This window comes from Amphiprion ocellaris, chromosome 23 (assembly GCF_022539595.1).
Source record: "Amphiprion ocellaris isolate individual 3 ecotype Okinawa chromosome 23, ASM2253959v1, whole genome shotgun sequence".
Taxonomy (NCBI): Eukaryota; Metazoa; Chordata; class Actinopteri; family Pomacentridae; genus Amphiprion; species Amphiprion ocellaris.
In genome coordinates, this window is record NC_072788.1 from 3,053,452 (window position 1) to 3,067,423 (window position 13,972).

Consider the following 13,972-nt stretch of genomic DNA (forward strand, 5'->3'; position numbering starts at 1 on the left):
TCAAATTTAATTCAAACTGGATGCACTGTGCCCTAAAGGGAGCTCCAGGGGTTGACTGCTTTATGTTCATAGCTAGAATTTCCTTTTAGTGTATTAATTAGACAATGATCTCTATGAAATAATTAATAAGGATGCATATTATTCTGTATGAAAGGACAATTAGGCAGAACGAGGTGAAAAATACAGGGATTCACTGGGGGAAATGTCTGCGGAGCCTTTTTTCATCAAAGGGGAGCTCAACATCTAGTCCTACACAAGGTTGAAAAGTGTTAGATAATTTGAGTTTGATTGTCGGAAATCAAGAAATTGAATGCAATCTGTTTCCAAAGTGGAGCTACTGTGGCATAAAAAGTCAGAAGATTGGCATAGCTGCAGAGTGCCAATGCTGACCTCTCTTCACCGCTACAAGTGTCTTCACTGGGCAGACCTGGACAAAGGAACACTCGATGAAAGTGGCCTGGTCTGAGGAATCATGTTTTCTTTTACATTATGTGGACGGCCGGACGCATGTGTGTTTAGCTGAGATAGCAGCCGGATGGACTGTGGGAAGAAGAGGAAGTGGTTTGATGATCTGCTGGGAAACCTTTGTCCTGGCAGTCCTGAGGATGTTCCTTTGATATGTGCCACTTTCTGGCAGCCTACCAACAATGCTGCATTGGTTTATTGTTGACATTTTGGACTTCTCTCCACTTCTAGCCATTGTTGTACTGTTTTTTCCTAGAGATGTGGGACTTTACATTGCAAACAGAGATGGTGTGGAGGACAGTTTGCATGTCACCACTCTGAGTTGACACATTTGTTAGCAAGCTATGATGGAAAAAAAATGGGAATTTGTACAAAAACGAAGATAATTTTCTCATCTTCAGCAGAAATCGACTAACTGAGACCATCTTCCTGTCTGTTTTAGATTATAGTGATGTCATCTCTAGATACGCCTTTGCCTCCCCTCTGAAAGCCTCTGATTCAGTTTACCAAGATTCATTACTTGTGACAGTTATTCTACTCGTCACTGCTTGTTGTATGAAAAGGTTGGCTGGGCAGCTCTACTGACAGACATTACCCAACACATTCAATCATATATCATTCAAAGAGATGAAATTTAAAGTGGATCAAGGTTCAGTCATTTGCAGCTATTTGACCACTTCTCATAACATGTATATAATTCAAATAAGTGTCAAATAAATGCATTTTTGCACAGTGTCTGGACACTATTTTCAAAAAATGACATTTTTAACAGCATTTTATTCAATATATTTATTTTTTTATATATTGAATTTAATATACACTAGCAGTCAAAACTTTGGACACACCTTCTCATTCAATGGTTTTTATAAATTTTTTATATTGTGGATTAATACTGCAGACATCCAAACTATAAAAGAATACATAATCTCTAATGTAGAAAATAATACAAATAAATAAAAAGTATTGAATGAGAAGGTGTGTCCAAACTTTTGACTTTGATTTGATAATTAATCAAATATATATTTAATATAATAGCCGTATGTAATCTGTGGATGCAAATAATATATATTTAATGAGATTTCCTGTGTGAATAATTAGGCCTATGTGGTGAAATAGTTTTGAAAGTCTCTATATTTTTTTTGTATTTTCATTGTGTGCTTATTTGAAGACATCAAAATGCTGACATTATGTATTTTGTCCTTTTTTTCTGTTTTTGTTCAATTTATTTAAAAAAATCAAATCCTCCCTTGGGAAGTATTGCTATTCTATTCTAAAATAAATGGTGTCTCATTTTGAGAATGAAGGAGTCCCATTTTGCCAGTAGTGTCTGCAAAATAAAAGTTTTAAAATGTTTTTCTTCCTACAAAATATTCCATATATTGTAGTATTTGGCAATTGTTACAGAATACAATTTATTAAAAAGTGTCACTATAATGCAAGTGTACCAGGAGCTCAATGTAAAAGTGGAATTTCAAATTATTCTGCACTTGAACGCAACTGTTTTTTTGTGATTTATTCATTTATTTTTATTGAATTATCGCCCTTGTGTATTCAGTTTGATTGTACTCTGACATCTAGAAATTTAAATAAAGATTGAATGAATTAATGAATGCTGTGAAAAATGAGTAAAACTGTGACAGGAGTAAAAAAAAAAAAAGCCAAAAAGCAGATTTAAAGGTTTACTTCACTGTGTTTAATGGAGAAATTTGTCCCACATGGATGTGAACAACACAAGTCCCGCCTCCTCCCTCCTAAGGCTACGATTGGCCAACGCCGCTGTCAATCACCGCTGGCAGACACACCCGCTCTTCCTCTATTGTCACCGGCAAGGAGAGGAATATTTATATTTTAAACATGGACAAGGAGAAAAACGACAAAGGTAAGCGGCTCGCTGCTTTCTAACACTTTCTCCTGATGGACTTTCATTCACGAGTTGTTCGCTGCTTGTCGTTATTTCGTGGGTTTGCTGGATTCTTCCTGGACGCGAATTCATTCACATAAAGTCATGCTCGGTTTTATTAACGACCTAAATTTTCGCAAAAAATGGCACAGAATAAATTTTTGGATTTAAATAGTAGTCAGTAAAGCCATCATTCTTTGTTGATTTTGGCGTTTTTATTAGTCTTTATAGCAGCAAAAAAAAATAATAATTTAAAGGAGTCGTTTCTTATCGCGAGAGTTGTGTTTTGTAGTTTTGTGATTTTTTTCCTGCTATTATATTATGTAGACGATTTAATGTAGTATTTTTAAAGCATGCATGTAATTTGTGTACAATTTTCACACCATCTAGTTTTAATTTATGCTCTAGAATTTTTTTATGTTTTATTTTTATTATTTTTTGTATGCATTTTGCTAAAAGCTGTATTGTCCAGGTATATGTGAGAACACAGCGTGAAAGTCAGCGTGAAATTCAGGCGTGCCAGAGTTGTGAATGGGAATACAGGAGATACAAAGGAGCATGTGGTAGAAGAGGAGTGAGATGAATTAACGGAGGGTGTGATGCCCCGGGTGGAGGAGGAGGAGGATGATGGGGGAGGAAGAGGGAGCAGCTGGGAGTCTGGATCCCTGTCAACTGTCCACGCTGTGACCTCCAGACGACAGGACTTTAATGAGGACATAAGAGCAAAAAGAGGCCAGTTAATAGACACATAATTAAATTAGAGTTCATTCAATAAACATACACAAAAGTCAGACTGATTTCAGTGTTTATTAGCTTCTTTTTGAGGATTTTTTTTGCCACATCTTTGAGGCCATCAGCTGATTTTACACCCCCTACGTCCCTAATTTAACGCAACAGACTGCGGATGGAGAAAAGCCCTCCAGCAGCTCAATGATGTGGGACAAATCCAATTAATCAAATACAATAGAGCAACCTGACAGACAAAAGGCATGAGATTAGGAATAATTAGGCTGCAACTGTTGATAGGATAAAGAAAAAAAATCAACCGGGACTGGAAGTGACTTCTGATAAAGCATTGTGCCTCTTGTTGAAATCAGCTAATTGAGGTCGCTGGAATCAGTGAATTTAGCATTTAATTTAACAGTTGACAACCATTTGAGTAGTTGTTGCAGTTCTAGAAGAAATAAAGCTCAAATATATAAATATTCAGAGATTTAACCCTCCTGTTGTCCTCATTTACGGGCACCAAAAAATATTGTTTCCATGTCTGAAAAAAATCCAAAAAATCAGCAAAAAAAATTCCCCAAATTTCTGAAAATTTACAAAACCTTCAGGAAGAAAATTCCAATAATTCCTTCAAAGTTTCCCTTAAAAGTTTTATTTTAAAAAAAAAAATCTCCCAAATTTGGCAAGAAAATTCTTGTAAATATTTTCAAAAAATGAATAAAAATCTTCCAAAAAATTCTTTATCTAAAGTGATTCCATATATACCAGTAAAACTTCTAATATTTTCTTTAAGAACATTCACATAAAAATCAACCTAAATCCAGCGAAATTCGCTGGATTTAGGTTGATTTTTTTGTGAATGTTCTTACAGAAACATTTTTAACATTTCTTTTTTTTTCCACCAAAAAATGTTCAAAGATTTCCCCAAAATGCTGAAAATGTGGACATCAGAAGTTTCACTGTGAAAATATATATATTTTTCCACATTTTCAAACTTTAAAACGGGTCAGTTTGACCCGCAGGACGACACGAGGGTTAAATGTCTTTAAGCCAATCAAAACATTGTGCTAACTGATTTTAACCGTAGAACATTACCCCCGAGAAATCTTGAGTTTCCGACACAAGTTGTTCTTAATAATTTATCTATAATCTATTTTATGGTAGTAGTGCCAGTAAGACACCAAATTTTCATTATCAATACTAACGCCTGACTTTTTGATACTTTACTTTGTGAAATATATGCATGCTTTACTTGGTAGTTAATAGCAGTATTACTGAAGTTCTTCAGCTGTCAACAGTGATTTCAATATGACAGAAAACAAAAAGCATTATGTTGGCACAGTTTTCTACTGCAATATTTGCTTTTAAGTAGAATTAAAATCCTGGATCTCCCTGAGCCAAACAAATATATCTTCATCTGATCAAAGTATGTGTTCATTGAAGTTCTCTTCATGTCCTTTACCAAACTTTAGTTTCCATCTGTTAGCATAGTTTGTTGTCAATAAAGGAACTGGTAACACAGACAGACAAACGTACGCCGATCGTCACTTCCCACTGTTCCTTGGTGGAGTAATAAACAGTGCCAGCCCCGGTGTACACTGTTATTCTCATTCTCATGATTCATCACATCCAGACTGCAACGACACACAACAGAAACAAAGTATCTGGACAGAGCTCTGGGGATCAGTGGGCTGCAGCCAGAAGAATTCTGAGAGAACATGTTGCCTCACCTTCAAGTGTGGCTGTTCAAAGCAGAAGGTCAGATCATACGCTGGGCAAACTTGTTTGTTTGAAGCATACTGATGCCTTACGTAAGCACATTCGCTTTCCATAATTGCCTGTTTTTGATGCTCAAATAGACACATTTTGGGCTATACCAAAGACATATTGTGAAGTAGTAACAGTTGCTGCCCAAGCTCTGTCCTCAATCTGAATTCCATGAACGTTTCACACTTGTGCAACATTGTTTTGTCATTTTTTACCCTGTTCTGCCTGCATGTGTGTGTCTAAATCTTGGTATTTCCTCGGTCGGTTGAAAGGGCAGGCCAGCTTGGCCACAGCAAGTCGGTACGTGACAATGGACAATAGCAGGCAGACGGATTGTATACATCCTGTTGGCTTGTAGATGGGATGGAGCTTTGAGCCAACAGTTTAACCTTTAGACACAGAGTGGAACTGGGAGATTTACAGTAAACACTCTGGGTTGGATTGAGATGTAAATGCAGAGTTTTTATCTCCTCTTGGTTTAAATCAGGGATGTCAAACTCATTTTAGTTCAGGTTCCACATTCAGCCCAATCTGATCTCAAATGAACCAGACCAGTAAAATCACAGCATAATAACCTATAAATTTCCTTTGTTTTAGTAAAAGATTGGAGTTGTGGTTATTTATAGGTTATTATGCTGTGATTTTACTTGAGATCAAATTGGGCTGAATGTGGAACCTGAACTAAGATGAGTTTGACATCCTGATCTAGAAGAAGGAAAGTCCCAGCCTTTAAATGCTCTTTATTGATTTCTGAAATACAACATGATGTTCATTCCATGCATATGTATGTATTTATTCTTATTTATACACACAGAGCAGCTGGCTCCATTATCCTGTTAATGCTATTGGTCCTGCTTGTGACATCATCACTAGTGGACATCTGGGACCAGTGTGTGTGTGTGTGTGTGTGTGTGTGTGTGTGTGTTGACATGCTATGGTAACAGTGTGAGCTGAGAATTGATCCAATCCCCCCAGCTGTGTATCTCTCCTGTTACCATCAATAAATTGCTGCCTTTAGTTTCTTGTGGAAATATTTAAATTATGTTGCACTAAACAAAAACAGTTACAGTATTATGGTGGAAGTCACCATTTAAATACCTGTTCTTGCTGAATATTTCTAGTTTAACCCTCATGTAGTCCTGCGGGTCAAAATTGACCTGGTTTAAAGTTTGAAAATGTGAGAAAAATATATATATTTTCACAGTGAAACTTCTGATGTCCACATTTTCAACTTTGTTGGGAAATCTTTGAACATTTTTTGGTGGAAAAAAAGAAATGTTTTAAAATGTTTCTTAAGAGCAGTCACATAAAAATTAGATTTTTTTTGTGAATGTTCTGAAGGAAAATATTAGAAGTTTTACTGATATATATGTAATCACTTTAGATATTTTTAGGATTTTTTGGAAGATTTTTACTCATTTTTTGAAAATATTTACAAGAATTTTCTTGCAAAATTTGGGGATTTTTTTTTTAAAATAAAACTTTTAAGGGATTATTGGAATTTTTTTCCTGAAGGTTTTGCAAATTTTCAGAAATTTGTGGGATTTTTTTGGCTGAATTTTTGGATATTTTTCAGGCAATGAAACAATATTTTTTGGTGCCCATAAATGAGGACAACAGGAGGATTAACTGCTTGTTACTATTAGCTGCGGTGCTTCTTAGGCCCCGCCCCTCTCCATCCTCACCTCACTCCCCTTTTGTTCCTCACTTCCTTTTGTCTCTCTCCACCTCCTCTGTATTTCTACTCCTCTGTGCTTTGCTTTAGGCCAACAGTCTGCTTCTGTCTCACTGTGTATAAATCTCTCTCTACTGTCTGGGTCCAGGTGTTTGCCTGCAGGTGAGGACTCAGTCAGAAGTGATAAAGAACAAGAAAAAATCCAGAAATATTTGGTCTGCGGCATGTGAGCCTTTCCTACCATGATGTTTCTTTAACCCTTAGATGCTCCACTGATTCGACCAACACTCTTTCATAAGTGGGTTAAAAATTACCAATCAATATGTTTTTAAGCCATTTTTTGTCATTTTAGTTAAGAAAAATCATTTGTATTGTTGAAGAAATTTCACTCTTAGACCTTCGAAGTTTGCTGTAGTGGGGTGTTTATTGGTATTCCGGCATACAGTGGGTTGAATCAAGGGGTCTGACAGACAAATGTAAATAGCAAAGGTACAACAACAAAAGGCAAGAGTAACAAATAACAAAAGATAAAATAACAGTGGAAAACCATGCAAAATGGAATGAAAGGGTGACTCCAGAAGGTATCTGTTGCAAAAACTGCATTTTCTTCATCAGTATTATATTTTTTGTCCGCACAAGTATGATTTCATGTTTGAAATATGTTTATTTTTCACTTTATAACAGATTTTGAACATTTTGATGATTGAAAAAGAAGAATATTACACAGAACAGCAATAGAATTGAATTTCCCTTCAGTGATAAATAAGTTATTGTATTGTATTGTAGAAGAATGTCAACCTCCATTTTGTTGACATTTTTACACTGTTTTCCTCTAAGTTTGTGCATTACCTCTTCTATGATATTATCATTAGGGCTGGGACTTTAACACGTTAATTCCAATTAATTACAGAAAAAAATAACGCTTTAAAAAAATTTCGCATTTAATCGCACCTTTCTCAGTTTCCTAATTTCTGGCACACCAGTAGCACTGATGAACACTCCAGCCCAGCAGGTGGCGGTAATGAACCTAAAGTCTGTTTGCTGGCCACGATGAAGAGTGAATCGGCACAGAAATGTCGGACCAACATGGCGGCTCTCTTTTATTATGAAAATTGTTCAGCAAAAAAATATTTCTGAAAGCATTTGAGGCGAGAAATAAGTTGCTGAATCTGTCGTCATTTTAGCTCAACGACGGCTAGTTTCGATGTTTAATGAAAAATTGGTTTAATGTTTAATGAAAAATGAGCTCCGGGGAAGTCCTGGTACCGGAAAACGGTGTAGCCATCCCATAATAGACCACTTTTCAAGACATTGAAAGCACTTACAAAAAGTCTTAAAATGTTGCATATAAACGCTATAATTACACTTTGAGTTTGCAGGAATCTGTGAATGTAGTAGACAGAGGAGAAATGCAGATAAATATAAATGAAACAACATTTTTGTTTAGGTTCACGTATATGTCTGTGTCTGTATTACAAAGCCTGTAATTAAGTAGATTAATTTTAAAATTGCATCCCACCTCTAATTATCAGTGATAAAGAGCTTGGAGTAGTAATACAAATATTAAACTTTCTTTAAAAGTATTAGGTAAAAAAGGTAATTAAAAATTTCACTGGATGATATTGAAAACATCTTTTTTTAGGAATAGCTGTAAAATGAAATGATAAAAAACTTTTCTTTACAAAGATATTGCAAAAGAATGACCTCAAAGAGTCATTTTTGACCCACTTATGTATCTAAGGGTTCAAAACCTTTACAATGACACTCTTATTTATTAGTTTGACCTATTTGTCTGCTAATCACTGACTTCTCTTCACATCATGGTTTATTAGAAAGCTCTTAAATCAACAGCTCCAGACATCATAATGGGGTGAATCATTGGCTGTCCTCTGTAAGACTTTCAGAGCTATTTATGAGATGTTGAGGCTGAATAATGAGTTGAAAAGGATGTTTTACCTCGAGCAGAGCTTAAACGTGACTTTCATAGCAGAACGCATCTGTCTTTCTGGGTTAACTCTGTCTCTTTCTGCCTGTCTGCGCTTGTGAAAAGACGGGAGACAAAATGCATGATTGCAACGTCTGCGCTACGAAGCTGAGCTGCTGAACTTCAAGTCGAGACACGGCCGACATCCGCGGCTTCGCTACTAATGTGTTTGGACAGTTTGGTCTCTGTCAATACAAGTTCAGCAAACCATCATTCCTTTTTCTTCACCTCACCCTCTGCTTTCTCTCGGGGCTTGTTTGTTTTGTCGTGTCCCTAAGCTGAAACTGTCTATTATTTGACAGATTGACTGATGCAAACTGTTAACTGATTAATGGCACAATGTGGAAATGTAGTGCTGCGCATTTAAAAAATCATGCTTTATTCTAGTATTTGGGTGCTTTTGTGACACTTCCTGCTAAGTTAGGATGAGGGTAACCATAAAGACTGGAAGCTAGCTTGTGTCTGTCCAGAGTTCTGATCTGACGTAATTGTGTTTTGTGGGATCTTTTAAATGCATCTCAACAGTACAGTTCAAGAAATGTCATACCTGATCTGTTATCCCATTAGGAGTTTAGCGATGCTAAGTTCAGATTAGTTCACAGACGTGTGTGATGTCATGCTTTTTCTAAATAACCTGTGTTAAAGCAGTGATCATGTATTTCTAGTAGCTAAAATACTGTGATGACTTGCCAAGACAATCACACAAAAAGCGTTGTCATTTAGGAGACACCGTGAAGAAGTCCTCCCAGAACTTGCATTTCAGATGACATCACCCTCCTGGAAAACACTCTCAGTGAAGAGGAAGACCTTCTGCATTGGGTAGAACAAGAAACAAGACTGATTGGACTCTTCCTGAATGCTGGAAAGACGAAGTTCATGCACCTTAAGTGAACATCTGAGGAGACATTGCATGCACTAGATGGGTCAGAGATCGAAAAAGTTGATGATTTCCTTTATCTTGGAGGCGTCACCAACACAGCACATGACATAGAAGCAAAAACTGGTAAAGCTTGGGGAGCATTGCACTCCCTGTCAAAAATATCAAACTTTAAAATGGGTCAATTTTGACCCGCAGGACAACACCAGGGTTAAGAAGGTTCTAGAAGAAGACACTGGTCTGGAAGGCTAAGAACTTTTGACTGCAATGCTGGACTGATGAAGCTGGATGAAGAACTTTATTCATGTCACTGATTCCTTCAGATGCAATTGACTGACTGAAAGCAGCGATTTGAATACAGAAATCTCTCCTTTTAAATACCCCAACTTGATGTAACTGTTCTAAAATATGGTGTGTTTATACTGGATCCACATTGAGATCAAGAAGCTGATTGAGAACATCAGTCTGTAAATGGTTCTAGTGTCATCTCTAAAGGAGGAGCTATCACTGTTTAGTGCAAGTCATGACATGAGGATTGACGTTAATTATGCTGGACTTGGAGTGGTTTTTGGACTGAATATGTTCGTGCTGAATGCCGACACATGGGAGGAAGGAAGTTTTCCAAAGTGGAAGTTTGTGGTAAACCTGAAACAACAAGTTGTCAGGACATTTCCGTCCTCGAACGTCTCGCTGACACCTCGACGTCTTGGCTGTCTTCAGTCCGGATGCTTGCGTTTTTGATTCAAGTGATCAGGATGTTTGTACTGTGAAGAAAGTGGGCATTATCTTGTTGCTAACACTTCTTCACCTCCGCTCATCAACACTGCAACACGCACAATACCACACATGCATGTGCACACGTGAACACACTGTACACACACAGTGAGGTTGCATATGTACAAATACACACCTGTACACACATATATCCTGAGCTCCTACACTTTCCTCCAACCCCTATTTACCTCCTCAGGCAAGATGACCTGAAACCCAGACAAGGAAATAAAAAGAATATAGAGTTGAGTAAAGAAAGACCAACACAATGTAAGTCTTTGTAGCGGTTTTTTTTTTTTTTTTTTTTTTGGGTTAGATTGGATTTTGTTGGCACTCATACCCTCGCTGTGATCCTGTGTAAGACTGTGTGTTGTTGTAGATGGGTCAAATTTCCAGTTCTTACCTAACTTTCTGACTTTTTATGGTGGCACGTATCAAATAAAGGAGGTAAAGTGAACAAAAGGCAACTAGGAAGAACCTTACGAAGGGAGAAAATGGCAGACTGAGATGAAAAGCAAGTCAGACGTAAAATATAAAACACTCGTTTGTCTTCCTCCATCAGTTCACCAGTCATCTACAGATATTATTATACAGATATATTATGATGTATTGTAGATGGTGACATTAGCATTTAGCTTCATAGACATAATACTAGTCGCTAAATGCTAATGTCAGCATGCTAATGAACTCACAGTGCACAATGCTACCATGCACATCCTGACATTAGCATTTAGCTTCACAGACATAATACTAGTAGCTAAATGCTATTATCAGCATGCTAACGTACTCATGGTGCACAATGCTAACATGCACATGCTGACATTAGCATTTAGCTTCACAGACATAATGCTAGTAGCTAAATGCTATTGTCAGCATACTAACATACTCACTTTGCACAATGCTAACATGCACTTGCTGACATTAGCATTTAGCTTCACAGACACAATACTAGTAGCTAAATGCTATTGTTAGCATGCTAACGTAATGCTGAAAAAATTTAATGTTCATCAAAATAGACCTGAAGTTTATGGAGTCATTCATGTAAATCATGGAAAAAAGTTAATTTACTGCCACGGTCAGTGTTCACTTCATTAAAAATAGCTTAAACTAGGGCTAAACAGCTTTGCTGAAAAACATTACCATGATAAACTGTTTAATTCTAGTCAATAGTGATAATTATTAATCATTTTTAATGGCTTATTTGGAACAATTATCACTTTATTTAGCTTTGTTTTGTAGCCATCAGGTACACAGATAATAACTTTAATGTTGCTTTAAACAATTTTACATTTTGCTATCGTTTTACTGTCCAGGTTGAGCTTAAAATATAAACACATCATATCGTTAGATTAGTCATTTAGGACTAAAGGGGAATTCTTTGACATCTCTGTCTTTGTCTTGTGTTGCTTTTTAAAATCATAAATCCTAAGTGTTCTTTGTTGAAATGAGCAGCTCACTATAAATAACTTTGGATTTCACTTCCAGCTGTGTTACAATCTGAGTTCATGAAAGGAGTTTATTCATGCTCAGCACTGAATACAGTAAAAACAATTATATATGTGTGTGTTGTACTTGTGCTATGTTATGGAATCCAGATAAGTTTTTTTAAGGCTGAAATATGCTTCAAATTACAGGGGCTGTTAGGTAGATAAATAGGTTTAGCTTCAGGTGATGAAGAATGTCTGAGTCAACATGAGCGCAAACATAACAGAGGTGTGTGTGTGGAGTAAGTGAGCGTGTAAGTCAGACAGGTAAAGGAAAGTTCTTCTCCATTAAGATGTCATCCAGACTGTGCTGCAGGGCAGGTAGAATAAAAAGAATTACAGCGGAGAGGGGAGGGTTTTGTTGTGCAAATGCAAAGGAGAAGATGTCAAGGAATTTAACAGATGAAACCCCAGAGCAGTGAGTCACTGTCTGAGGGTGTGCAGTCAGCTCTTCACACAGTTCAGCAAGGTTGGTACACAGGAGAGCCTTTGTCTCACTCTTCTGTCTTTCTCATCCACACTATAAAATATCTCCAGCAAACGTCCCCACAGAACGCCATTATTTCCATTCGCATTTGCACTCTTTTCATTTCACTTCTGCTCTTTCTATTGCACCTCAGACTTGGATTGTGTTGTTTATAGGGGGGTCATTCCAGAATTGGAGGACATTTGGGCTTCAAAATTTTTGAAAAGTAAACCCTCTCTTTTACAATTTTCTGCCACGTATTCATCAATAATAGGTAAAAAAATAGGGCTGGGACTTTAACGTGTTAAGTTCAGTTGATTAATTACAGAAAAAAAATAATGCATTTAATTGCACCTTTCTCAGTTCAGTAACACTGATGCACACTTCAGCCCAGTAGGTGGCGGTAAGGAGCCTAAAGTCTGTTTGCCAGCCGTGAAGAAGATGCACAAGATGAACTCGGTGATGTCAAGAAAGTTTGGTGAACAGTGAAGGAAGACGAAACCGTATTGAGCTTGTTGGGTGGAAAGTTTTTGTTTAAAATCTTTCTGATGGCAGCTTAGATAAAAGCGTGGTTGTGTGCAAATCGTGCAACGGAGTTTTCTGATCACTGTATCACCTCAGTGTAAAACACGTTGCCGTTAGCACCAGAGCTAACGTTTACACATGCACAACTTTGCTTTCTTTGGTCTCAAGCTTTTCCTGAGTTACTTTTCAAAATAAAACTCAACCCTGAAGGACGAATGTTGACAAGTTCTCTAAATTGAAATGAAAATGAGAAAAACAGGCTTTTCAATGAAGGTTTATGTCAGAGTTTATGTTACTATATAATATGTTGGTTCCAAACATCGATAATCAACCTCCCTGACTGCTGATAATCAGGGTTAATCCTGACAAAGCACTTCAGTCATCCCCTTAAAATGAAATTTACTTCCACCAGATGGTGCATTTGCAAAATACACCTAGTATTTAAAATGTGTTGTTAATGCAAACATAATGCAACGCACAAAGCAAATGGAAAAGTGAATACATTGTGTAAAACGACAAAAAAGTCTTTACTATTGGGCACATTTGATTGGAATTGAAGTTCTAACATCGCAGTTTGACGACTAACTTTAGGTACTTTGTATAATCTCTGTTACCTAGTTGATGCAGCAGTATACAGTCATGATTAGTTTCTAGTACATGCAATATAATATCAGTCAATATTCTGCTTTCAGTTGGTCCCCAAGTGGACAATAAAAAAAAGACCAATTAGTGCAGCTAAAAGGGATCATTATTAATGTGCGTTACTAGCTCAGTAAACCTTTTAATTTGCCAGTTTTTCTGTGTATTTTTCCTGTTCTTTGTGTTCCTCAGAAGAAGTTACAAGGCTGATAGTGATGATAAGAGATGGAAATAACTCAAACCCTGACCGCCAAGCATCCCTCACATGGTAGCGATTGGAAGCCAGGGATGAGGAGATACAGTTAAAGGGATGGAAGAGCTACGTATCGTTAGCGCCTCAGCCACATCCAAGTCAAAAGCAAATGGAGTAGAGTGGTGCGGCTTGGGTTTACTCCAGAATAGATGCATTTAAAGAGAACTGGAAGGAGTTTCCTTACCTTAAGGGAGCAGTGTAATGTGAGTTTTAAGGGCGGTGTTCATCTGAATGAGGCACTGAGCTCCTGTTAAAAGCTAGCTGCACTTTGCTAAATGGTTCACAGATGCTAGGCTAAGTCAGAGATGTTCTATTTTGAGGATGTAGAGGCTTTGGAGTTGTTTCAAACAGTCAGCAACCAAGACATCTGCGATATCGGAAGTCTAATGGAACAACATTTTCTCATCAGTTAGATCCTTTTACGTGACCTCAGCTGACAG

At 37.1% G+C, this 13,972-nt stretch overlaps 1 protein-coding gene across 1 annotated transcript in view; it reads left to right on the forward strand.

Moving 5' to 3' along the window:
• Positions 1 to 2,257: 2,257 nt before the first annotated feature.
• Positions 2,258 to 13,972, forward strand: part of afap1 (actin filament associated protein 1) — a 106,036-nt gene continuing 94,321 nt past the window's right edge. Inside the window, exon 1 of the mRNA XM_055007765.1 lies at positions 2,258 to 2,344. Coding sequence (XP_054863740.1) covers positions 2,320 to 2,344 — 25 coding nt within the window. The 5' untranslated portion in view covers positions 2,258 to 2,319. The remainder of the gene's footprint in view (positions 2,345 to 13,972) is intronic.